Below are 24,811 nucleotides of genomic sequence, written 5' to 3'. Positions count from 1 at the left end.
TTGCCGTTTCCTCCTCCAGAGGATCTTTCCGACCCAGGGATCCGACCCACATCTCCTGCACTGCAGGCAGATTCTTTACTGCTGAGACATCAGGGAAACCCCATCAAATTACCGACTGCCTCTAATTCTAAATCCTTCCACTGGAAGCAGAAATCAAATCTTTCTTGCCCAGGTCTTTGCTAAAATAAAAAGATGCCAATATACAAAGCTTAGAAAATCTAATTCTTCAGAAAATTCAATGAAAGCAATATTCAAATAAAATTATCACCATTTTGTGGGCCACATCTGCTAATACTAGGTGGTGACATTTTACACATCTTTCAGAACTGCACACAGTTAAAAGCAACTTGATGACAAAATGTAGCACGTGGGCAAGTCCAAGGACATAAAAACCCAAGTTTCTGGGGGAAAAGAATCATTATTTTAAGATGTAAAAGGTGAAATCTGGAGGAACTGGGGAGAAAGATGAGAAAAGTTAAGAGGGAGCTGCCTCTGCCCAAAAAAAACTTCTAAAGCCTTTCTCAAAAGCAGGAACATTTCCAACTCTCACATCCTGCTAAAGCCCAAAGACAGACAAGATGCTGCCTGTATTTACCCAAAAAGAAGAGATTTATATGACTTGTAGACAGCTCTTTCTTCATCAGTGACTCACCCCACTTGTCCCTACCTGGCTAACTTAACCAGGGGAGCATGACATCATATTTGTGACATCAAAATATTAATATTACCAGCCACTCTTGCCAATGTTATTTTTTTAAATAAGAAAAGTTTAAGAAAAACAAAAGACAGTCTTAGATTTCTCACTCCCAATAATATGGGCATCTCCTCAAGTATCCTGGAAGAAGATAAAGGAATTTTTCCCTATAAGCACTAGACAAGTCCAATCAGGAAAAGGAAACAAACGCTGCAAAGGGTTAGGTACCACTCCACTCCAGAGAGAGGGCGATTCCCAGGCTGGCTCAAGCTCCAGCAGGGTAGGGAGCCTCTGATAAATCAGTGCCCAGTGTTGGCAAGGCCACCTCTGGCAGTAATTGCCAGCCTCCAATCAACTCAGACAGCGCTAGGGTCTGCAGAGATTCTGTTCACAAAAGCCAGGGACCAAGAGCTGTCCACATGGCCAAGAAACAACTCAGGACTACTGTCTGGAACAGCAGCACTTGCCTGTGCCCTGGGGCCTTTCCACTGCTATTCCAGCTGTGAATGAGCTTCAGGTTCCCACAGTTCATTCAGTCTGAGCGGCTGCTGTAGCCACATCCCACGAGACCACACAGAAAGCATAGTGCCAGCCGCTGGGAGCAACCCCAGGAGATTCCCAACCACAGATACTTGAGGGAAAGAATAAGTCCTAAATGTTGAGAACCAACTTCGGGAGCACCTTGTGTTCTCCCATGGATTCCAAATATGCCACCAGGCCACTCATTTTAAAGAGATCACAATCCTAAACAATAACAAAAGATTCAGAATCCCTGGAATACCTGAGCCCATTAAAAGTTAATTGATGCTTCCCTGTTGATCAATCAAATCCCCTAGGTAGAATCCCAAGCAACTTTCAACCAGTTCTGGAAATGTTAAGAAAAGATGCCTTACTCTTTTAGACAATGACTGGGGGAGAGCATGCAGATGACTGTACACCCCGAATAAAACCCCCCAGGCGCAGTATTACGGGACAGAACCTCAAAAGCAACCCTAGGAGTCTGTCCCTCAACTATTTGAGAAAATAAGACAGAAACGGGTTTCAAGCTCTCATGCTTCGGTCCCAATTTTGCAGATCACAGGACACTCAAATATCGCACCAGATCAGTTTTGGGGGAGAATGCAAGTCCTAAACAGACTGGGGGGAAAAAATCCCAACATCAACGAATCGCCTGAAGAGAGAAAGCTTAAATCCTCCGCTAGATTTGCTTCCTAATCTAGGGGAGGGCTGGCTAGCCAGAGATTTGGGGACCCCAAGCAGCTTTCCCTGCAATCCACCTAAGTATGGGGTTCCAGGGAAGGGGTTTGCCTCTCTGCCCCACGTAAGGACAAAGAAGGAAATGTTTCCCGCCTCGGGAACCTGGGACCCTCCTGAAACTCGGGGCGGGACTGGGACAAAGAGGAGAGGTGGAAGGGGGGGTCGTCCTTGCATCGCGGGTCAGGATGCTCCGGGCCGGAGGGGGTGTGTGCTCCAAGCACATGCGCGCGTGCGCCGCAACAGACAAAGCCCGGCCCGGGGGAGGCGGCGGCCGGGGGCCCGGTGCGCGCGCACCCCCCGAGAGAGGCGCCGCCGACGGCCGAGGGGCCGCGAGGGGGGCGGATGCGCGCGCACCGGGCCCTCGCCGCCGCCGCCGCCATTTTGTTTCCTCGGCACAATGGGGGAGAGTTAACGGCCGAACGCGGGAGCGAGGCTGACAAGGGAGGAATGGGCCAGTGGCCGGGGCGAAAGGACCGGGCGGAGGCGGGGAGCGCGGGGCGCCTCAGGCCTTGTCACGGCTACTCCTTAGCGAAGCCCGCGCTGAGTGGGAGGACTGACAGGGGGGAGGAGGAGAGGCGGGAGCGGGCCTGGCCGCCGCCACATTGACGCTTACCTCGTCCGCGTCCCCTTCTCTGACCGCAGCCGCCGCCCTCCTGCCAGAGCCCACCGGGGTCTCCCCCCAAAAGCCACGCGGTGCGCACCGGGCTGCTGAGTCCAACTGCAATGGCGAGAAGAGGAGGAGGAGGAGCCGGGGCCGGGGGCGAGCGGGCGGGCGCGCGCCGGGGAGGTGCGAGAGCACGTGACCGGCCGGAGCCCCGCCCCTTCGCCGCTGCGTTGCCGCTCGACGCAGGCCCAGCCGGAAAGGGAAGGAGGGACAAAGAGAGCGAGGGCCCTAGTCACGTGTCAGAAACGTAGCTGTTACGTGGCGTCGGAACGGTTTCCCTGCCCCTTTCCACGCCTCTGCTTGATCATGTGACAGTGGCAAATTCCAAGTTCTCCTTGGCCACGTGACAAGGACTTTTGTGCCTTTCCCTTGTCTTATTGGTAGACCTGAGTCATGTGACAATATCGGCGCTCTTTTTTCAATGGCGGTTTTTGATAAGCCACTACCAGGTGTTGCAGGTTGAGGGGCGGAGCCTCCTGCCGCTGCTAGTTTACGCGCCTGCGCGGACGCCATCTTACGCTCGAAGTATGTTGGCGGAAGCGACCTTTAGAGGCAGGCGCTTTAGCGTCCTCGTAGCGGCTGGGTCTCTGCAGCGCTTTCATCGTTTCCAACCGAGGCATTCTGGCGAAACTTTGTCCACACTGTCCGCATCTTCACGAGAGGCCGAGGAGACTCGAGGTGCGTGTGCGAGCAACGGCCGCGCCGAGCTCCTCGTTGCTGTCCCTGGGCTAGTCAGAGCGAACACCTCGGGTCTTTGGTGTTAAAACTTTATCCGATGTAGCGCCCAGCCGGATTGCGGAGCCTCCGAAGAGCAAAGCCGAGTCGGTCGGGATCTTCCAGTCCCCACTTCGCAGATGGACAAACTGACGCCTGATCCAGAAAAAGACCGGACTGGAGGCTTCTCTGTCTTTCGCAGGGCTGCGACAGTTGCTCGGCCAACCATATCTTGGGGCTCATAAGTAAAGTTATCCGGGACCCAGCGCCTTTTCTTTACAAGCCTGGTGTCGTTGTCTCCTCCCGAGCGCTTTGTGAGATCCCTGTTGTACAGTGTACTAAACTAAAACCCGCTCCCCTTCAGTGTCGGCGTCCGTTTCCTGGAGAAGACGAGAAGTCGTTTAAGACTTAATGCCCTAATTTTGGATCTTCCTTACAAAAACGTAAGGAGGGAGCAGCTAGTTCAGAATGCAAGATCCAGTGTCGCCCGAAGTTTGAGTCTCCGGATGTGACCAAGAATAGTACAGGTCCCTGGACCTCCGTATCGTTATCTTCAAAATGGTGATGATTTTTCTTAGAAGCACCTAGCACAATTCTTTGCGCAGAACAAATGCCCCAAAATGATAGTTACTGTTAAAAAGGTAAGGTGTAAAAGTATGACTACAGAATGAATGGATGCTGTACCCGTTACTTTTCATTTTTATTTACACTTAGGGTCTTGAACCAATGATTATTCACATGATACAAAATGTCAAATGTGCAAAAGAATGTAAGAAAACAGAGTCAGTTTGCCTCTTCCAGACACTGTCCTTGGCAACCACTGTAAAGTTTTTCGGTGTATCTAAAGAGATGTTTTATGTATCTAAAGAGATGTTTTATTTATTTTTATCAGTGTTTTTCACGTAAATGATGGGCATTCAGCATCTTGCCTTCCCCACCCCACCCCAACTTGGAAATCTTTTTTAAATAAAGCTTGAGGTTGGAGAATGTTTTGGTTAAATTAATGGGACAAGTATTCAGACAAAATTAGCTAAAATAAGTTTAGATTGTTCTAGAGCACCATAACAATAGAGCTGACAATTTGGCTTTAGCCGAAAGTTGGAGATCAGCTATGCCTCTGTATGACACTTGAGGGAAGATGCACAGTGGTAGGGCAACTTGACCAAGCTAACAGCGCTACCAAGTGGCAGAACAAGGAAGATTTCTAGTTTTCTGACTCTCAAGTCCTTAGACCTCTTTCGAAAGGGTCCCAAGGTTACATTTTCTTTTTCGGCCAAGTCACTCAGTTTGCAGGGTTTTAGTTCCCTGACTAGGGATCGAACTCGCACCCCTATCAGTGAAAGCACTGAATCCTAACAGCTCAAAGGAGGCAGGGTATTCCCAAGATTACATTTCTGAAAAGCTGGCTTTTGAGTATCTCATTCTTCTAAGGCAGCCCCTATTAAATCTCTGATACAGGGGCAGATAAGATCATGACTAGGCTTCCCTGGTGGCTCAGTGGTAAAGAATCCACCTATCAATGCAGGAGACTTAGATTTGGTACCTGGGCGGGGAAGATCTGGCAGAAGAAATGGCAAGATCTGGAGAAGGAAAATGGCAGCCCACTCCAGTATTCTTGCCTGGGAGATCCCACGGACGGAAGAGTCAGACGCAACCTAGAGGCTAAGCAACAGCAGTTGCTTTCCAGTGTTAGTTTCTGCTGTACAGTAGGGTGATAGGTACATACATGTGTACTGTTCAGGCACTCAGTCGTGTCTGACTCTGCAACTCCATCGACTGCATCACACCAGGCTTCTCTGTCCTTCCCTGGCTCCCAGAGTTTGCTCAAACTCATGTCCATCGAGTCGATGATGCCATCCAACCATCTCATCCTCTGTCATCCCCTTCTCCCGCCTTCAATCTTTCCCAGCCAGCATTAGGGTCTTTTCCAATGAGTCAGTTCTTCGAATCAGGTAGTCAAATGACTGGAGCTTCAGTGTCAGTACCTCCAATGAATATTCAGGGTTGGTTTCCTTTAGGATTGACTGGTTTGGTCTCTTTGCAGTCCAAGTGGCTTTCAAGAATCTTCTCTATAACCACAGTTTGAGAGCATCAATTCTTTAGCGCTCAACCTTCTTTATGGTCCAACTCTCAGGTACATGACTACTGGAAAAACCATAGCTTCAACTGTACAGACTTTTGTCGGCAAAGTGATGTCTCTGCTTTTTAATATGATGTCTAGGTTGGTTGTAGCTTTTCTTCCAGGGGGCAAGCATCTTTTAATTTCATGGTTGAAGTCACCATCTGCAGTGATTTTGGAGCCCAAGAAAATAAAGTTTGTACCTGTTTCCATTTTTTCCATATCTATTTGCCATGAAGGAATGGGACCAGATGCCATGATCTTAATTTTTTGAATGTTGAGTTTTAAGCCAGCTTTTCACTCTATTCTTTTACCTTCATCAAGAGGCTCTTTAGTTCCTCTTGATTTCTGCTGCTAGGGTAGTGTTATCTGCATATCTGAGGTTATGTACGTATATATGTGTGTGTATATGTGTATATATACACATATATATCCTCTTGTTTAGATTTCCTTCCCATTTAGGTCACCACAGAGCACAGAGTAGAGTTCCCTGTGCTAAACAGGGATCATTAAAAAAGCAAGAGAGTTCCAGAAAAACATTTGCTTTATTGACTACGCCAAAGCCTTTGACTGTGTGGATCACAACAAACTGGAAAATTCTTCAAGAGATGGGAATACCAGACCACCTGACCTGCCTCCTAAGGAGTCTGTATGCAGGTCAAGAAACAACAGTTAGAACCAGACATGGAACAACAGACTAGTTCCAAGTTGGAAAAGGAGTATGTCAAGGCTGTATATTGTCACCTTGCTTATTTAACTTGTATGGAGAGTACATCATGTGAAATGCAGGGCTGAATGAATCACAAGCTGGAATTAAGATTACAGGGGGAAATATCAATAACCTCAGATAAGCAGATGACACCACCCTTATTGCAGAAAGTGAAGAAGAACTAAAGAGCCTCTTGATGAAAGTGAAAGAGGAGAGTGAAAAAGTTGGCTTTAAACTCAGCATTCAGGAAACTAAGATCATGGCATCCGGTCCTATCACTTCATGGCAAATAGATAGGGAAAAAATGGAAACAGTGACAGACTTTATTTTTCTGGGCTCCAAAAATCACTGCAGATGGTGACTGCAGCCATGAAATTAAAAGATGCTTGCTCCTTGGAAGAAAAGCTACAACCAATCTAGACAGCATATTAAAAAGCAGAGACATCACTTTGCCACCAAAGGTCTATATAGTCAAAGCCATGGTTTTTCCAGTAGTCATGTGTGGATGTGAGAGTTGGACCATGCAGAAAGCTGAGTGCCAAAGAATTGATGCTTTTGAACTGTGTTGGAGAAGACTCTTGAGAGTCCCTTGGACTGCAAGGAGATCAAACCAGTCAATCCTAAAGTAAATAAGTCCTGAATATTCATTGGAAGGACTGAAGCTGAAGCTCCAATACTTTGACCACCTGATGCGAAGAACTGACTCATTGTAAAAGACCCTGATGCTGGGAAAGATTGAAGGCGGGAGAAGGGGATGACAGAGGACGGGATGGTTGGATGGCATCACCGACTTGATGGGCATGAGTTTGAACAAGCTCTGGGAGTTGGTGATGGACAGGGAAGCCTGGTGTGCAGCAGACCTTGGGGTCGCAGAGTTGGACACGACTGAGGGACTGACTGAAAACTAAATAAAGTGTAACTGTCAATCCCAATCTCCCAATTCATCCCACCCCACTTCCTTCCTTGGTATCCACAAGTTTGCTAAAACAGATTTCAGTGAGCAAGTAAACTTCCTGGAGGCAACACCTGAGCTGAAAGCAGGAGGATAAGGAGCTAGGTGAAAAGAGCCAGATGATGTGCCTGGCATAAGCCCCGCGCCCAGGGCGGTTGCATGAGGTCAGCCTGAGTGTGTTCAAGAGGGCAGATGGGGCAGGGCCCTGTGGGTTGCTTTGGCTTTCACTCAGTAAAAGGGATCCGTGGAGGGTTCTTGAGCAGAGGAAGTGTGAACTCAGATGTTATACAGGCGCCCTTCTGGGCCTGTGAGGGAAACTGAAGAAATGAGGGCAGATGAGTTGATAATGAGGGTTGGGAGCTGAAAATATGGAGAGATGTAAACTGGTTTGGGCTTTCCACGTGGCACTAGTGGTAAGGAACCTGCCTGCCAATGCAGGAGACATAAGACTCAGGTTCAATCCCTGGCTTGGGAAGATCCTCTGGAGAAGGGCATGACAACCCACACCAGTATTCTTGCTTGGAGAATTCCACGGACTGAGGAATCTGGCAGGCATAGGGTCGCAAAGAATCAAACACGACTGAAGCGAGTTAACACACAAGTAGGTTTAGGAGCTATTTTGGAGGCAGGGTTAACAAGAGATGGCAGTAAGAAAGGAATAAACCCAAAAGATTGAGGTGAACAAGCAAACCTAGAGAGTGTCTGTACAGGATAGAAGCTGAGGGCTTTGAGGCAATGAGACTTAAACTTCTCAGCCCCTTTCCTGCTGGGCGACCTTCAGAGACGCCAAACTTCCCTGCCTTAATGAGTTGGGACTGTATGTGTGCAGATAAGGAGTACTCCAAAAATGGTAGCTATTTACAAAAAAAGGCAACGTTGGGGCGAGAAAGAAAATTAACAAGGTGGAGCAGTTGGCCCAGAGGTGACAGTAACAGAGCTGGCACTAGGGGGCAGTAGTGAGCAGGGTGGAGCGGCTTGGCAGGTCTGAAGCCACTTAAACTAGATTGTGGTGCCCAAGTGCTGGGCCCAGGACAAAGCCTGCCTGGGGGCACGTGTCCAGGCAGTGTGCCGAGGAGGTGGGCAGGTCACTGCCGCCTTCTGGAGTCTGGGGATCAGAGCCTAATAAGGGGTATTTGTTCAGGAGAAACCTGAACGGCTGCATGGTAGAATTCAGTCGGAGACCAGCAGACAGTGGGCTTCCTGCCCTCCCTCCTTCCCCCAGGAGAGAGTGGCCCCAGCTCGGAGGATCTCAGGGTGGCGGAAGCTGGCGTTTCCCCCACCAGCCTCCCACTCTCCCCCACAAACACTCCAGGCCCAGGCACTGTACAATAGGCACTTTATTAGTGGTTGGAATGCAGTTACACATAGGGGTGTGTGGACAGAATGGGGGAGGGGGGCAGGTAGGCACAGGAGACAGAAACCCCAGGTTGGGGTTTCTCCAGATCCCATATCGGGGGGCCTTGAGATATGGCGAAGGGAGAACGGGCACACCAGTTCCCCTGAATTCAACACATTTGGCAAAAGATCCTCAAATCGAGGAGACTGGGGGTGGGGGGTGCCCATTTGCCCAAGGCATCTACCCCCATCCCCCCTTTCTTCGAAATCGTCCCTTGGGTGGATTCAGTTTCTTATGTCTCTTACAAAGAGAGGTGTGTCAATAAGTGGCAGAGAAAAGGGGAAATTCGGCCCGACTCAGCCAGCCAGCCGGTTTTCATTTTTGTCGCTATTACAAACCTCCTCCCCACCAGCCTACCCCCAGCCTCCCTGCCCCCACAACCTACCTCCCTCTTCTCCACCCCATCAACACCCCAGCTGCTGCCTCCCTGGCCAGGAGACACCCCTACCTGGGTACATACAGCAACACCCAAGGAGGGGACATAAGCATTCTTTAGCGGCCCCATCTCAGCCGTGAAGACAGAAAAAGCTAACAGACCCTTTAATGCATGTCCAGGTTTAAAAATAAAGAAATGCCTGCAGTGGCCAGTAGCCAGTTGTTCAGCCTGGAGAAAGGGTTCTGGCATCCTGGCCAGAGCAGACGCAGGTTACAGTGGCCTTGTTGCAGCCACCGCTGTTGCAGACACAAATACTGTCCTGTCGTAAGAGGGGGCAGGAACCACAGGGCAGCCCACAGAGGCCCCACATGTTGGATAAGAAGAAGCCCCACCTGGATTCTTATCCTGGCTGGTGGGGGGTGAAGTAGTGAGGGGGGGAGGTGCCCAGAAAACTCACGACTGGCCCTTGGCATAGGGAGGTGATGCCCCAAATCCTGCAGGTTCCCTGGTGGTAACTGGATGATGGGTGGGGCAGGAAGGGGGCGGCAGTGATAGGACTTCAGGTCAGCCCGATGGGCTGAGGGTTCTGACCCAGCTGCCCAGCACACATCACGAAAGTTCCAGGGAGGGTGGGGGCGGGGCCTCTAGGCCTCCGCCTGCCTCTTGTTGGTCTTGTTCAAGATCTTCTTGAGGGTGAGAGACATGAAGTAAGGCCTCTCGGGCGTCCCATCGTTCCTCTCCAAGTCCTCCACTGCGGAGAGAGGCCCCAGAGCAGGCGGCATGAGGGGAGCCCACGGGCGGGGGCACCGGGAGATTGGGTGGGTGGATGGGGAGGGGGGTGGGCCACAGAGAAGCCTCAGAGGGTTAAGAAGCAAGAGGCGCTGGGACTGCAGCGAGGTGGGAACGGGGGTGGGGGGCGGGGGGGGCGCACACACACACACAAACACACGCTGATCCCCGCTCCCAGGCCCGAAAGCCCCGCATGCACCCGCCCCGATCTACAAGCCAGCCTCCCTCTCTACTCCTCGACTTCCGCCCGCTTCCCCTCCTCCGCACTCCCCTTCAACAGGATGTCTCTCAGCTCGGGCGACATGAAGTAGGGTCGCTCCTGAGAGCCGTCATTTCTTTCCAGGTCCTCACCTGGGCTCCCCCAGGAACCAGCAAGGGGGGAAATGGGGTGGTCAGGAAGGGAGGGGATGAGGGAGGCGGGGCGGGGGGGCGGGGTTTCAGGGAAGCCAGCAGGCATGGAGGAGAGGAAGAGAAAAGAGAAAACAAAAAACCAAAAAATAGACGGAGAGACCAGAGTTAGTGGCAGCCACAGATGCCCCCCACAGAGCCAGAAACTCCAAAGCCGAGGGCCCAAGGGACAGTGTTCCAGCTGCAGCCTGACCAAAGGACAAGAGGATGGAGCAGCTCTGAACGCGGGGGGAGAAGCTGGGGGTGGGGTGGGAGGTGGGGCAACCTGGGGCCCTAGGGACAGCCAGGCTCTGGGGAGGCCGCGGGCACCAGGTGGGCAGATGTGTAGCCCCATCGCAGGGAGATGTTCTGCCCAAAGGGGAGAAGCGAGTCAGGGCCCAGCAAGGGTCGGGGGTGAGGGGTTACTCACAGAAACAGAGGAAAAGTGTGTCCACACACATGCCGTAGACACTGAAGAAGCCATGGGCGATCAGGTAGGAGCCGATGACCACCGTCTGGGCAGAGGACAGACAAGCTCTTTCCACCCTTCTGCCCAGGGCAACCTCTACCCACCACCTCATCCCTTCCTGCTAGCAGCATGCCATTTCCCTGCTGATAAGCCAGCCCCTCATTTAAGGCCTTTGGCTGCATTTTTTAGGGAATGATAGGTTTTGACAGTATTCTTTTTAATTTTTTTGGCTGCACTACAAGGGGTATGGGATCTTAGTTCCCGAGCAGGGATCGAACTCATGCCCCCTGAATTGGAAGCACAGAGTCTTAACCTCTGGACTGCCAGGGAAGTCCCTAGTACATGACAGCTGTAATGCCCACATCCCTACTAGACTGTGTCTGTTCCATTTATATCCCCCAGCAACCTGGAAATTCAGAGGGCCTTGGTAGGTACTTGATAAACATTGATTGACTAAAGTGAACAGATTAAATAACTTGCCCAGAGTCACTCAGAAGTAGCAAACAAAGAACGAAAATAAAAATCGAGGTCACTGGGCTCCAAGTGCTGCACTCAGATACGGTACTGCTCTTAGGCGGATGACCTAAACCCCTAGCCACAGCCCCATCCTCTGCCTGCCCAGTCTCCACCTCCTCATCCCTTCACTCCGTCCACACCAACCACACTCATTTGCTCACTGTTCCTGGCACAGACCTGCCTCAGGTGTTTGTCCCCTCTGCCACAATATTGCCTGCATCTCTTTCAAATCTTAGACATGACATCACTTCCATGGGGAAGCCCTCTAGACTCCCACACCTGCCCACATCCTCCACTGCAAGCTCTAACACTTGGCTCCCTGTAATTCTTCTTCTGGAACGTACAACTTTGCAAGCATACATCTAATTTGCATCATCATGGGCATGTGGAATATGTGGGATCTTACTTCCCTGAGCAGAGATCGAACCCATGCCTCCTGCATTGGCAGCATGGAGTCTTCACTGGACCACCAGAGAGGTGCCATGTCTATTTACTCCTAAGCTGTAAGGCCTTTGAAGGGAAGCCCTCCCAGGTCGTGCCTGGAACATGGTTGTGCTAAGTTGCTTCAGTCATGTCTAACTCTTTTTGTGGCCCTGTGGACTGTAGCCCACCAGACTCCTCTGTCCATGGGATTCTCCAGGCAAGAAGACTGGAGTGGGTTGCCATGCCCTCTACCAGGGGATCTTCCTGACCCAGGGATTGAAACTGCACCTCCTTTAATTCCTGCACTGCAGGCGGATTCTTTACCACTGAGTCACCAGGGAGGCCCCGGAACATGGTTGGTACTTAATAAACATTTGTGGCCTGAGTTAAACAACCATTCCCCACCTCTGCTTCCATTCACATCTGTCCAGTCAGAGGACGCCAGGCGAGTCCTGACATCTCCTCCCCAACCCCTGCCCACCCCTAAAGGTTCATACCACTATAGGGACCCAGTAATAATGGAGGGGTGGTGCTGTGTCCTGCACGATCCTGATTCGGTGAGTGAAGAAGAAGAAAGCCAGGATCCCTGGAGAGCAGAAGGAAATGGAGATGGCTGAGGGTTCTGGATAAAGGAAATGCCTCCCCCACCACCAAGAAGACCCCAGAGAAGACGGTTATTATAGAAGACATGGGGGCCGATAGCAGCTCACTAATGGCCTCCAACAGTCTCTGCAGCCAGACAACACTCACCCACACTACCGACTATCAGAAGTTTGCCCAACAGGAAGAGGAAGTCGGTGACTTTATCCAGGACAGCCACCCTACAGGGGATAGTAAGAAGCAGACGTGAATGCTGGCTCAGGGCCTGGGGGAGGAGGGAGGTAGCCAAAGAAGGGTGTTTTTCCCTGACCTGATGATGTTTCTCATGAGCAGGAAGAAGGCGTTTCTGGCTGAGGTGCAGAAGTTGGTGCCATAGATGGCAATCTGGAGGGAGGTGGGAGCAATGGGTCAGCCCCACCAGGCCGGGGAATGAGGGCTCCTCCAGCTAGCAGCAGCTGGTGTTAGATCTTGGCCCCAGGCCTACTCACCATGATGTAGGCATTTCTGTTGAGGAATTTGATGAATTTCTCTAGACACCAAAAGCAGCATTTGAGACAGCTCATGAGGAACTTTGCAAACTTGTTCTCTGCCGCTGGTAGATGAGAGAGAGGCAGAGGTGAGAGGAAACCCCACTCGGCCTGGTAGGAGCCCCTACTTCCTTGCTTCACACACTTGGCAGAGTCCAGTACTCTTAGAGCCCCCTTCTCGAATAGACAAGGAAAGGGAGACTTGATTCAGGACCCTTGGGGTCCTGTCCCGCAAGCTGGTAGGAACCAACAGTGACCGACCGTCAGCCCAGTCCCCCAAGATAGGAGTAAGTGACAACCCACACGGCTACCCTGGCCCTGCCTCCCAGGCAAAAGCCAATCCTTGAGACCTCCTTGGCTCCACCCCAAAGTACAACCAATCCCAGCCTGACCGTCTCTTCAGGAACCAATGGCGGCCCCGCCTCTTGTTCCCGCCCCTTCAACGGAAAGAACTCCTTTCAATGGGCTCTTCCAGCCATTCCTCATCACAGGAACGAATCACGAAAGCCCCATAGGCAGCAACCAAACTCGGTCCCAGCAATTTAGCCCCACCTCCCTCCAAGAATCAATCCCAGTCTACCCCCGTAGCCCCGCCCCGCCATGGGAATCATGTCAACCACCTGTGGGCCATACCTTTCAAGCGCTGATCCAAGTACTCCAGCATCACTCGGATGACCTGCACGACGGCCAGAAGGAGGGAGCCAAAGGCCAGGGAGCCTGTGTGATACCTGTGAGCCGAGGGGGTGGTCAGCGGCCGGGCCAGGCCTCTTCCACTCCATCTCACCCCCAACCCCCAGCCCACCTGGGTCCCCACCTGAGCGCCCGGCCAAAGGCAGAGAAGAGCGGGAAGGCAGGCAAATCATCCGGCTTGTTCATGGCCCAGTAGTAGGAGGCAAATGCCCCGGCTAGTGTGACTTGGCCCAGTGCCAGCACGAAGTTGGCCAGCCAGAAGAACATGAAGACGTTGAAGATCTGCAGGCCCAACAGGGCCCGGTGGTAGGTCGATTCACCACCATAGAAGGCGAACTGGCAGTGGGCTCCAGGACACAGGCGGGATTCATTGGAGGAGGGGAAGGTCTGTGGGAGGGACGCAGAGCCTGGTCATATCTTAGGGCCTTGTGGTTCAGAGTGGGCTCTGGGCATCAGGTCCAGGTCAGGTGGGCCATGGAGTGGGAGAGGAGTCATGAGGAACTGAGTTAAGTCAAGGAACTGGGAGTTTCCAAGAAGGGCTTGCAAAAGGGGTTCTAAAAGCAGGATCAGAGTTCGTTGTCTCAATGGGCATCAGGAAGACAGGATAAACTATCATGAGGATCAACGGAATGGCCACGTGGACAGATCACAAGTGGCAGAGATCACTATGAAGACCACAGAGGGCAGGTGAGGGGCTGGTGAAAAGCAAGGACAGGGTTCTGGAAGCAAGAACTGGCCACCACTGGGTGAAGAGAGGGGCGCAGTAGCAGGAGACGAAGTCAAGGGGGGGGGAAGGTGAGTGGATCAGCACTTAGGGAGTCGGGGGGAGTGAGGGCCAGGCTGGATCTCTTCCCCCCCATGCCCCCTGCATCTGGCACAGGACATACAGCAGGCATCAAATGTTTGCTCCAGTGGTCCCCAAGTGGGAACAAGAGATTTCAGATCATCTGTGGGCTATCAGAGAAACAGCCATCCCTCTATCTGGGGACACTCACCTCGGGGTTGCAGGTTTTCCCAGCAACTGGGCAGCTGGTGTCATTGAAGATCTTATAGACAGCTTCATTGGAAGTGGACAGGAAGCTAGAAGCTTGTTAAGGAATCTAAGTTCAGGGCTTAGGGACCACAGGGGCGCACAGAAAAACAATCCATTCCCACAGCAGGTTCTGGCCTTGCCCCCAGGCTGCGGGTCATCTCCAGGCAAGATGGGCACTTTTAGCCATCCCTGGGGTCAGAGACCAGGATCTGACGGTGGATACATAGCGGTGCTAGCCCAGTAGGCGATGCAAAGGCACAGCAGGAAGAAGGTGACCAGTGGGTACAGCAAGGAGCACATCACGTATCCTACAGCCCTGGAAGGAGCAGAGACACAGACATCAAAGCCCAAGCAGCCCCCACGAATGCCCCAGCTGGGGACCCTCTGGCACCCCAGCACCCACCTGCTGGCTTCTTTGATGAGTGCGATGGCAATGAGAATTCTCTTCCGTAGAAAGATGAGCAGCAAGATGATAATAACCTCAATGATGCTCAGAATGATCACTGTGGGGGGCAGAGGGTGAATTCAAGTCTGCCACCTGCCTGGGCTCCCCGCTCCCACCCAGGCCTCACCAAGTGGGGAACTGGGACTCACTGAAGGCCACCCAGGTCTGCCGCAAGTGCAGGTACACACGGAAGTCTGTCTGGAAGCCAAGGTCCACCAGGGAGACGTCAGAGCCGGCCTCACCACGCAGCCGAGCATATTCCATGTAGCAATGCAATATTCCTGCACAGGGGAACCACTGTGCTACCACTGACCTCAGCCCAACCACTGCTTCCCCAATGCTGCAAAGCAGGTACAATGATACCCATTTAACAGAAAACAAAAACCAAGGCTGAGAGGGGGCTGCTGTTGCCTCAGGGCCTTTGCACTGGCTGTTCCTGCTGCCCGGTTCAGTCTCTCCCCGACTGGATCCCCTACATCGTCTAGTCTCTGCCCTAAAGTCACCTTCTCATGCAACCTTCTAGGATCCCTTCCCTCTTATACTCCAAATTCTTATCCCCCTTCACTGTTTTGACATCCCAGAGGTTACCTGGTTTGTTTCTTGTCCATCTTGCCCATACCCCCCTGGAATATAAACTCCACAAGAGTAAGATTTGTCCCGGTGTATTCATTGCTGTAAGCCCAGGACCTAGAAGACTGCCCAGGACATAGTCATTCAATACAAGATGGATGAGTGAGCAGGTATCAGGGTATTGTGTGACCTGAGGCTTTCCTGACCCCTCTGCATGCTCAGTTGCTTCAGTCGTGTCCGATTATTTGAGACCCTAGGGACTAGAGCCCGTGAGGCTCCTCTATCCGTGGGATTCTCCAGGCAAGAATACTGGAGTAGGTTGCCATTTCCTCCTCCAACCTGACCCCTCTGCCACCCTGTAATGATGATTCATGGGTGGGGAGGGAGGACATGGGTGCTAACATCCAGTGGGGCAGCATTAGGGATTCTCAGCATTCTCTTTAGCTCTCTGTAGAAGAAAATTATAAAGTACGGATAATGTACAAAAAGCTAGTCACCAGAGATTTCCCTAGTGGTCCAATAGTTAAGACTCCCATGCTCCCAATACAGGGGCATCAGGCTCAGTTCCTGGTCAGGAAACTAGATCCCACATGCCACAAGTAAGAGTTCACATGTCACAACTAAAACATCCCTTGTGCCACAACTAAGACCCAGCACAGGCAAGGGGAGTAGCAAGATGGTAATGGTGGTGATTTAGTTGCTAAGTCATGTCCAACTCTTGCAACCTCATGGATTGTAACCCACCAGGCTCCTCCATCCATGGGATTTCCCAGACCAGAATGCTGGAATGGGTAGCCATTTCCTTCTCCAGGGGATCTTTCCAACCCAGGCATCAAACTCAAGTCTCATGCATTGCAGGTGGATTCTTTACCATGGAGTCACCAAGTAACAAAGGCAACAAAACTATTTGAAAAACAAAAACAAAAAGCTAACCACCTGAACTGCCAGCACCTAGCTAGAAACCACTATTAACATGAATATTTTGGGAATTCCCTGGCAGCCCAGTGGTTAGGACTTTGAGCTTCCACTTCAGGGGGCATGGGTTTGATCTCTGGTTGGGGAACTAAGATCCTACATGCTGCACAGTGTGGGCAAAAAAAAAAAAAAAAAAAAATATTTTAATATCTGTGTCCTCAGTTTAGGTTGCATATCTGGCGAAGTTTAAATGAATAAACAGAACATGAAGCACTGTGTTCAGAGTCACAGGGCCCTTCCCCATCTCATTCATAGCCTATCTTCTTCTCATCAAATCTCTAAACTAGTAAATACTAATTATTCCCATTTTATGGAGGAGGACACTGAGGCATGGGGAGGTTGAGTTTGCCCAAGGTCATAGAGCAAGGAACTGGAAGAGGCTGTATTCATACCCTGGGCTCTCTGGTGCCAGAGCATGTGGCCTTAACCACTGTGCCAGATGGCCTTCTTGACAATGACTTTGCTGTCAACAAAATACAGATCCAGCCCTGTTTAGGAACATTATGATCTAACCCATCGCACATAAATGAGCATGGAAGTTGTTTCCAAGTGTCTGCTCTCATAAACAATGTTGAGATGAACATCTTCACAAATATTCCCAGTGAAAGACACAGAGAATGTCTGATGGCTCGGGAGAATTTTTTTTTTTTTTTTTTGGTCATACCTTACAGCCTTCAGAATCTTAGTTCTGTGATCAGGGATCAAACCCAGGGCCCAGCAGTGAAAGCGCAAGTCCTAGCCACTGCCAGGGAATTTCCTCAAAAGAAGATTCTGGGTTGTTTTGGCTGTGGGATATGTGGGATCTTGGGCTTCCCAAGTGGCACTAGTGGTAAAGAACCCGCCTGCCGATGCAGGAGACCTAAGAGACACGGATTCGATCCTTGGGTTGGGAAGATCCCTTGAAGGAGGGCACAGCAACCCACTCTAGTATTCTTGCCTGGAGAATCCCATGGACAGAGGAGCCTGGCGGGCTATGGTCCATAGGGTCACAAAGAGTCAGACACGACAGAAGCAACTTAGCACTGCATGTGCAATCTTAGTTCCCTGACCAGGGATTGAACCCATGCCCCCTGCATTGGATGCATGAAGTCTTAACCACTGGACCACCAGGGAAGTCCCAAGAGAAGATTCTTGATGGGCAATGACAGCTCCAAGGGCACAGGCACTTTGCAGACAGTGGGGAGGGGAGGACACAGGGAGGGAGAGACTTACCGTAGCCTAGGACCAGGATCACCATGACGATCATCACCCAGACCATAATGCCAGCCAAGAATCGGAGCAGGATGATGAACAGGAGGCTCAGCACCATGGCGATAATCAGGCCTCTGAGAGATAAAACAGGGACGTAAGTGGATCCTGGTCCCCTCACCAGTCTCAGATAGGGTAGCTCACCCTCCCTCTCAACTTACATGATAATCCAGTACCAGGAGACTGTGTAATCTTCAAATATCCTCATGGCCAGCTGCCGGGCCTCCAGGACTCCACTGGCCTTCCTGGGGGAGGGCAGACAAGGCTTAGGTAGGATCCCAATCCATGACTGGGCCAGCTCCAGGGGATGCCCTGTTCCCCACCCCACCCCACCCCCCAGGAAAGCACAGTGCTGGCGTGGCGGATCGAGGTCCTCACTTGGCGCCTTCCACCAGCTCCGTGATGTTTTTCCGAGAGCCATGCCCATCCTCGTAGGTCGTCTCGTTGCCCACCATGAGGACCCCCTTGTGGGCATGGACAGCCGGGAAACATCGCTGGGCAACTATACGGAGTTGGAGACGGGACCAGTCAGGTGGAGCCCCTGAAACCTCCTCAGGCCCCTCCTGAGCTCAAGGGACCCCAGACTCACAGGGTTTGCTGGGAATGAGGACAGCGGGGCAGTCTCCATCTCGAAGGACTTCAGCCACACCCTGCCAAGAGACAGCATGTGGTCGATCCTGCGGGCCAGTACTCTGGACCTGCCTTTGCCCAGGCTCCCTGGGCATTTATCCACTTACCTTGTTTTTCTGGAAGCCAGGTAAACAGTACTGCTTGTAGTACTCAAAGTCCTCAGATGCATGAGCATTCAGGTAGGTGAGGTAACGGCTGGGACATTTCTCCACACAAATCTTGGGAGGGGCAGGAGGCAGGGGTTGGGTGGGGTCAGAAGAGACACCTGATCCCCTTAGGACAGAGGTCCCACCCTCCTGCCCCTTATTCATCAAGGGGAGAAAGAGGGCTGGGAGAGAAGCTACTGCTAGAGGAGGAAAAAGGACCTGACTGATGTAAGCGGGGGAGAGAAAACAGGAGGAGAGGGGGGAAGTTACCTGGGGGGTGGGACACTGGAATTCCAGCAGGACCAGGGGGCTAGCACACTTCACGATGTTGAAATAAAACAGGAAGGGTTTGTTCCTGGGGTTGGGGAAGGGAGACGGAAACTGTTACGACTTCTCCGTCGGCCTATACAGAATTTCTTAATGAAAATAGAAATAACAACAATAATAACCACAGCAGCAGCTTCATGCCAGGTGCCGTTTAAGCACTGGACATGTCCTGGCTCATCTAACCATCAGAAGAGTCCCACAAGAATGGGAACGTCAGGATCCCCATTTCGGAGATGAGGCCCAGAGAGGCCGAGACACTTGCTGTAGGTCACACAGCCAGGGAGCGGCACAGCTCATTTTGAACTTGCCCATTTGCCTCACCTGACATCAGATCTAGGGCTGTCTCTTCTCTGTCTCTCCCCTAATATTTGGGCCGCCAGAGGACAAGACTTTGAATGTCTCATTGAGAGCCCTGTCCCCAAGGCCTCGAACAGAGGCTGGGGATGGTGGGAGTTTTATAAATACTTGCTGACTGGACTGGTGGATGGATGGAGGTGAGGGAAGCCTAGAACCTTCTCCCCAGTACTGAGGAAGTCTCTCCAGACCCAGGAGGCCCCAAGGAGCCACACTCACTCATTTTTCGTGCCCTTCTGCCCGCAGAATTGGCCTCGGCTGTCAGTGGGGTAGATCACCTTTCGAGGGTCTCCATGGGTCCAAGCTGTGGAGGGATCCAGGAATGTTGAGGTGATGGGACTCCACCACCAGCTCCCTGTCTGCCCCAGAGGCTGTGGGCTGCCTGCAGACCCAGGAACCACCATCCCATCCCCTCCTTCGCTTACCTATGATGCCTACAGCTACATAACCCACGATAGCCAGGAAGAGGAAGACACAGCAAATGATATCTGTGCAGCCTCTGTGGAGGAAGAGACCATATCAGTGTGGGAGTACTGGTGCCCTGGATATCATGGACCCAACCTGCCTTGTGCACGCGTCCATGCTCAGTCATCAGTTGTGTCCGACCCTCTGGTACCCCGTGGGCTGTAGCCCACCAGGCTTCTCTGTCCATGGGATTTTTCAGGCAAAAATACTGGAATAGTTTGCCATTTCTTCCTCCACGGGATCTTCCCAACCCAGGGATTGAATCTGAGTCTCCTGCATTGGCAGGTGGATTCTTTATCTCTGAGCCACCTGGGAAGCCCTGTCCTGCCTTGTAAATGTACCACTGCTGCTGCTGCTAAGTCGCTTCAGTTGTGTTCAACTCTGTGCGACCCCATAGACGGCAGCCCACCAGGCTCCGCCGTCACTGGGACTCTCCAGGCAAGAACACTGGAGTGGGTTGCCATTTCCTTTTCCATGTGATATCTGGACACATGTTCCTGAGTGGTACCAATGCGGTGAATTTTAACTATTAATGCCTTTCATTGCAGCACTACTGATGATAGCCAAGATATGGAAGCAACCTAAGTGCCCATCCACAGCTGAGTGGATAACGGTGTGGTATATGCGTATACAATGGAATATTACTTGTGTGTGCGTCTGTGTGCGCGCGCACTCAGTCACTTAGTCGTGTCCAACACTTGGCGACCCCATGGACTGTAGCCCGCCAGGCTCCTCTGTCCATGGAATTTTCCAGGCAAGAATACTGGAAAGGATTGCCATTCCCTTCTCTAGGGGGTCTTCCCAACCCAGGGATTGAACCCACATCTCCTACATTGTAGGTGGACACTTTCTCTCTTTTTAAAATTGTATCTTTTGTTTTTCATATCTGTTATTTTTGCAGGTGCATTCTTTACTGCTGAGCCACCTGGTAGCCCTGGAACATCACTCAGCCCCCCATAAAGGGTGAAATCTTGCCATCTGCACAACATGCAACAGACCTGGAGGATATCCCGCTAAGTGAAATAAGGCAGACAGAGAAAAACAAATAATGTATGCTTTCACTTATATGTAAAATCTACAAAACAAAACAAACAAACAAAAAAACAAACCAGAAACAGACTCACAGATGCAGGGCACAAACTGGCAGTTGTCAAGAGCGGAGGTGGGTGGGGGAACGGACAGAACAGGTAAAGGGGATTAAAAGTTACAAGCTTCTGAAGAGGTACAAACCTCCAACTACAAAACAGACAAGCCATGGGAATGTGATACACACAGGGAATGAGGTCAAAACCATTCTAATAACACTGTATGGTAATGGATGGTAACTGGTCTTATTGCAGTGACCATTTCACAACATACAAAAAATCCTGAATGACTACAGACTCCACCTGAAACTAATATAATATTGTCTATTAATTATAACTCAATTTTAAAAAGCAAAAAATAAAACATAATTTTAATACCTAATGCTACACTATCCTCAATGCAGGCTGCAGCATTGTTTAGCTCTCTTTTGATTACGTGCCCATTTCACTACATCCTTACCAGCATTATGGATTAATGTTTTTTAAAATTTAAGCTATTTTGTGGGGACCATTTTGCAATGTACAGAAATACTGAATCACTATGTTATGCACCCAGAATTAATTAAGTGATGTAGGTCAGTTATACTTCCAAAACAAAGAAACTAATTCATAGAAAGAGAGATCAGACATGTGGTTACCAGAGGTAGGGTTTGGGAAGTGGAAGGGGGCACTGGATGAAGGTATTCAAAAGGTACAAGCTTCCATTTGTAAGATAAATAAGTACTAGTGATATAATGTACAACACGGTAAATATAATGTTGCATGATAAATTATGAAAATTGTTAAGAGAGTAGACCTTAAACTATTTTTTAATATCATAAGGTTAAATATGAATATGATAAAATGTAAACCATACAGGGATTTACTTAATTAAGAACTACCTCCCACATAATCCTCCTCTCCATGAGAAACCTCTGTTAATGATTTCTTGTGAGTTTTTAATTTATTGGTACAAATGTTTTCCAAAAAAAGTTTTTTGGTTAACCCAGGTATGATTATGATACACCACAGTTTGTGTCTTGCTTTTTTCGCTATTATATTGAGAGGGATCTATGTGAGGACTCAGAAGGGCTCTTGTACATTTTGGTTGTGGTGGTTTAGTCGCTCAGTCGCTCAGACCCTTTGTCCATGGGATTCTCCAGGCAAGTGGGTTGCCATTTCCTTCTCCAGGCTTGTACATTTTAGCAGCTGTGTAATAAAATAACCTAAGGATGCACTGTAATGTATCTAACTAGTTCCCAGACACGCAACTCAGATTGTTGGTTTTTGCCCATCTAGGCAAGGTTTGTGGAGAAGGAAATGGCAACTTACTCCAGGATTCTTACCTGGAGAATCCCATGGACAGAAGAGCCTGGTGAGACCCAGTCCACAGGATCACAAAAAGTCGGACACTACTGACAGGCTAACACACACAGGTAAGGTTTGGGCTTCCCTGGTAGCTCAGCTGGTAAAGAATCTGCCTGCAATTCAGAAGACCTGGGTTTGATCCCCGGGTTCTAAAGATCCCCTGGAGGAAGGCATGGCAACCCACGCCAGTCTTCTGGCCTGGAGAATAGCCATGGATAACAGAAGCCTGGCAGGCTACATTCCATGGGGTGGAAAAGAGTCAGACACGACTGAGCGACTAAGCACAGCACAGCACAGGCAAGGTTTACTGAGAGAAATTTTTTCACATAATTTTAATTTCTGGAACGAAGAGCTGTACATTTTTTTTAATGTCATATTTCCTAATTCCCTCCAAAAAAGACTGTATCAATTAGTTTCAGAGCAGAATATGTGTCATTTTTTTTTAATTGAAGTAACATTGTTTTATAACATTATGTAATTTTCATGTGTACAATATTATATTCCTACTTGTGTATACCCTAGTGTGTCTTTTTTTTTTTTTAGTGTGTCTATTTTTAACCTCTGCTAACCTGTGAGGGGGAAACTCTATTTGGTTCCTGTTTTACATTACATTCATTTACTTTCCAGTGAGTTTGAACATTTCTCCATAACCCCACTGTCTATAGTATTTCTGGTTCTATTAAATGGTCTGTTCCAGTCTTTTGCCTGAATTGAAAAAAATGCATTTGTAAAGACTCTCTATAGATGAAGAAAATTCCTTTATCTTTCTTTTACCACTCTTTTATCTCTAAGTTGCAAATATGTATCACCAGTTTGTTGGAGAACAGATGTGGGTGTGGGTGTAAAGAAACAGGGGTGGAAGCAATGTTAGCTGACACTGCCCCTCCCAGGAACCCAGACCCCTTACCTGTTGTAAATGGGTCCTTTGAAGGCGGGGTCATACTTCTGAGGTGTTCCTGAAAATCAGAAAGATTGAACCGGGTGGTCCAAAATGAAGCTGGCAGACCACCCTTCCCCAAGATGTTCCCAGGGATGTCTCTAGCCACAGAGGAGTAAGATTCAGAGATAACTGGATTTTCCGTGAACTGCCCGATTTATCACCTGGCTACCACTCACTGGAAGGACTGGGATTGGGGCTAAAAAAGGTGCTGCCCGGGAGTCCGGTGGGAGGGGGAGGACCCAAAAACGGGATCTGGAGAAGCAGGCTACGAGCCCAGACCTCTGGGATGCGGGGATTTTGGAGGGACCTCTGGGTGGGCCTAGGGGCTGAGGGGTGCTGGCAGGTGATGCGGAGGCGAGGCAGGTACAGGCTGAGATCTGCCGTTCCGCGCTCCCCTCAACCCCCCTACCCCGGGTCGTCGGGCTGCTCCCTCCAAGTTGCCAGGCCCGCGTGCGCGGAGGGGGGCGCTGCCTACCGTGCTTCCCGTAATAAAGCTGCTGCTCCTTCCCCATCCCTGCAGGCGCCCGGCCCGACGGCGCCTGCCTGCTCCCGCCGCCGCTCCCCCTCTGCCCTCCGGTCCGGACGCGCGGGCGTCCCCAGGGGAGGGACCGAGGGACCGACTGGCGGCGGCTCCTCCCAGCAAAGAGCCAGGCGGGACGGCCCAAACCGGTCAGACCGGCCCTAGCGGAGCGGCTGCCTCGGACCTACTGGACCCAGAAACGGAGGGAGGGAGGGAGAGAGGGAGGAGAGAGCAGGGCGGGGAGGCAGCTGCTCCCGCCACTCACCCGCCGCCCAATTTAGCCCTCTCCGCCTCCCCCCCCACCCAGGGAACTCTGGCTTTACCCAATGGCCTGGGCTAGCCTGCCCCGCGCCCCGCAACGAGGCGACACAGCCCTAAAACATCTCTCAGCCCTGAAAGGCACCTAATAATTGTCCCATTCTGCAGATATGGAAACTGAGGCATCAGTGTCTGGCCAGGCACCCCAAAACAGGCAGACGGCTGAACCCAACCAACCAATTATTCAGCCCATTTGGGCTGAATGCTCTCCAACCTGTGGGTGCATTTTTTAAAGAGTAAGTGCCAACAGTTAAATATTGAGACAGTCCATATAAAAATCCACACTCGTGTCTCCTGAGAACTCCCAAATTAGAAATGACAGTCCCTTCCCCTACCCCATGCCACATCCCTGTCTGGCACTGCTCCCGGCTGGTTCCTTTGTGGCCCCCAAGGCTACACATCTCAGCTTACCGTCCCTGCACCCTCTTACAGCTGATAATCCTGAAGCGTTTGCTTTGAAGAACATGCATTTATTGAGCACCTCCTGGGTACAGTGGCATTTGTGAAACCCAGTCTTGGGGAGCTGACATCTACAGGGTAAGCCTGGACTCAAATGATCCTGCCCCATCTGAGCCAGTGCCTGTATTCTCTGAGCCTCAACTTCCTCATCTGTGAAAAGGACTAAAGTGTAAAACCAAAACCAGCCACAGTGGGGACTTCCCTGGTGGTCCAGATGTTAAGAATCTGCCTTGCAATACAAGGGACATGGGTTTGATCCCTGGTCAGAGAACTAAGATCCCACATGCCTCAGGGCGACTAAGCCCACTGGCTGCAACTACTGAACCCTTGAGCCATAGCTAGAGAGTCTGTGTGCCTCAATGAAAGATCCTGAGTGCTGAAACTAAAACGCTATACAGCGAAATAAATAAAACAAAAACCAGCCAAAGACCAGGCATGGGATGGAGACCAAGTATACAGTTGGCATAGATGTACTGTATTGCCAGTACAGGGGTATTCAACTGATGTGGAGGTATACAGTAGGTATGGGGTACTGGTGGTATGGGGTATATAGCCCATCAAGAGCTATACAATTGGGGGGGTATAGGGACAGCAAGGAGTTGTAAAGCTGGTAGGGTACACCCCCCTGCCCCAGCTATCCACCCCCACGTCAGCAGTATGCTCCTTT

The 24,811-nt window shown here is 50.8% G+C and overlaps 2 protein-coding genes across 7 annotated transcripts in view; both read right to left on the bottom strand.

Moving 5' to 3' along the window:
* The window catches only part of ILF3 (interleukin enhancer binding factor 3), a 29,828-nt gene extending 27,084 nt beyond the window's left edge, over nucleotides 1-2,744 (bottom strand). For 2 of the 4 annotated variants that reach the window (XM_018051068.1, XM_018051069.1), the window contains exon 1: nucleotides 2,565-2,741. The gene's annotated coding sequence lies outside the window, so the exon portion shown is untranslated. Of the gene's footprint in view, nucleotides 1-2,564 lie in introns of all 4 variants that reach the window. The other 2 variants (XM_018051070.1, XM_018051071.1) reach the window with 2 other exon arrangements.
* Nucleotides 8,429-24,811, bottom strand: part of SLC44A2 (solute carrier family 44 member 2) — a 31,311-nt gene continuing 14,928 nt past the window's right edge. Inside the window, exons 1-22 of one of the 3 annotated variants that reach the window (XM_018051065.1) lie at nucleotides 23,323-23,557; nucleotides 22,815-22,863; nucleotides 19,436-19,509; nucleotides 19,230-19,314; nucleotides 18,600-18,684; nucleotides 18,291-18,401; nucleotides 18,143-18,203; nucleotides 17,932-18,055; nucleotides 17,715-17,798; nucleotides 17,518-17,630; nucleotides 14,910-15,041; nucleotides 14,719-14,818; nucleotides 14,539-14,631; nucleotides 14,278-14,362; nucleotides 13,407-13,669; nucleotides 13,226-13,320; nucleotides 12,554-12,657; nucleotides 12,376-12,449; nucleotides 12,216-12,286; nucleotides 11,963-12,051; nucleotides 10,488-10,572; nucleotides 8,429-10,021 (exon numbers count right to left, since the gene is read on the bottom strand). In XM_018051065.1, coding sequence (XP_017906554.1) covers nucleotides 9,900-10,021; nucleotides 10,488-10,572; nucleotides 11,963-12,051; nucleotides 12,216-12,286; nucleotides 12,376-12,449; nucleotides 12,554-12,657; nucleotides 13,226-13,320; nucleotides 13,407-13,669; nucleotides 14,278-14,362; nucleotides 14,539-14,631; nucleotides 14,719-14,818; nucleotides 14,910-15,041; nucleotides 17,518-17,630; nucleotides 17,715-17,798; nucleotides 17,932-18,055; nucleotides 18,143-18,203; nucleotides 18,291-18,401; nucleotides 18,600-18,684; nucleotides 19,230-19,314; nucleotides 19,436-19,509; nucleotides 22,815-22,863; nucleotides 23,323-23,359 — 2,136 coding nt within the window. In that variant the 5' untranslated portion in view covers nucleotides 23,360-23,557 and the 3' untranslated portion in view covers nucleotides 8,429-9,899. Of the gene's footprint in view, nucleotides 10,022-10,487; nucleotides 10,573-11,962; nucleotides 12,052-12,215; nucleotides 12,287-12,375; nucleotides 12,450-12,553; nucleotides 12,658-13,225; nucleotides 13,321-13,406; nucleotides 13,670-14,277; nucleotides 14,363-14,538; nucleotides 14,632-14,718; nucleotides 14,819-14,909; nucleotides 15,042-17,517; nucleotides 17,631-17,714; nucleotides 17,799-17,931; nucleotides 18,056-18,142; nucleotides 18,204-18,290; nucleotides 18,402-18,599; nucleotides 18,685-19,229; nucleotides 19,315-19,435; nucleotides 19,510-22,814; nucleotides 22,864-23,322; nucleotides 23,558-24,811 lie in introns of those variants that run through there. The other 2 variants (XM_018051067.1, XM_018051066.1) reach the window with 2 other exon arrangements.

This window comes from Capra hircus, chromosome 7 (genome assembly GCF_001704415.2).
Source record: "Capra hircus breed San Clemente chromosome 7, ASM170441v1, whole genome shotgun sequence".
NCBI classification, from domain to species: Eukaryota; Metazoa; Chordata; class Mammalia; order Artiodactyla; family Bovidae; genus Capra; species Capra hircus.
The sequence above is the reverse complement of the archived record's forward strand: the minus strand, read 5'-3'. Positions and strand labels throughout refer to the sequence as shown.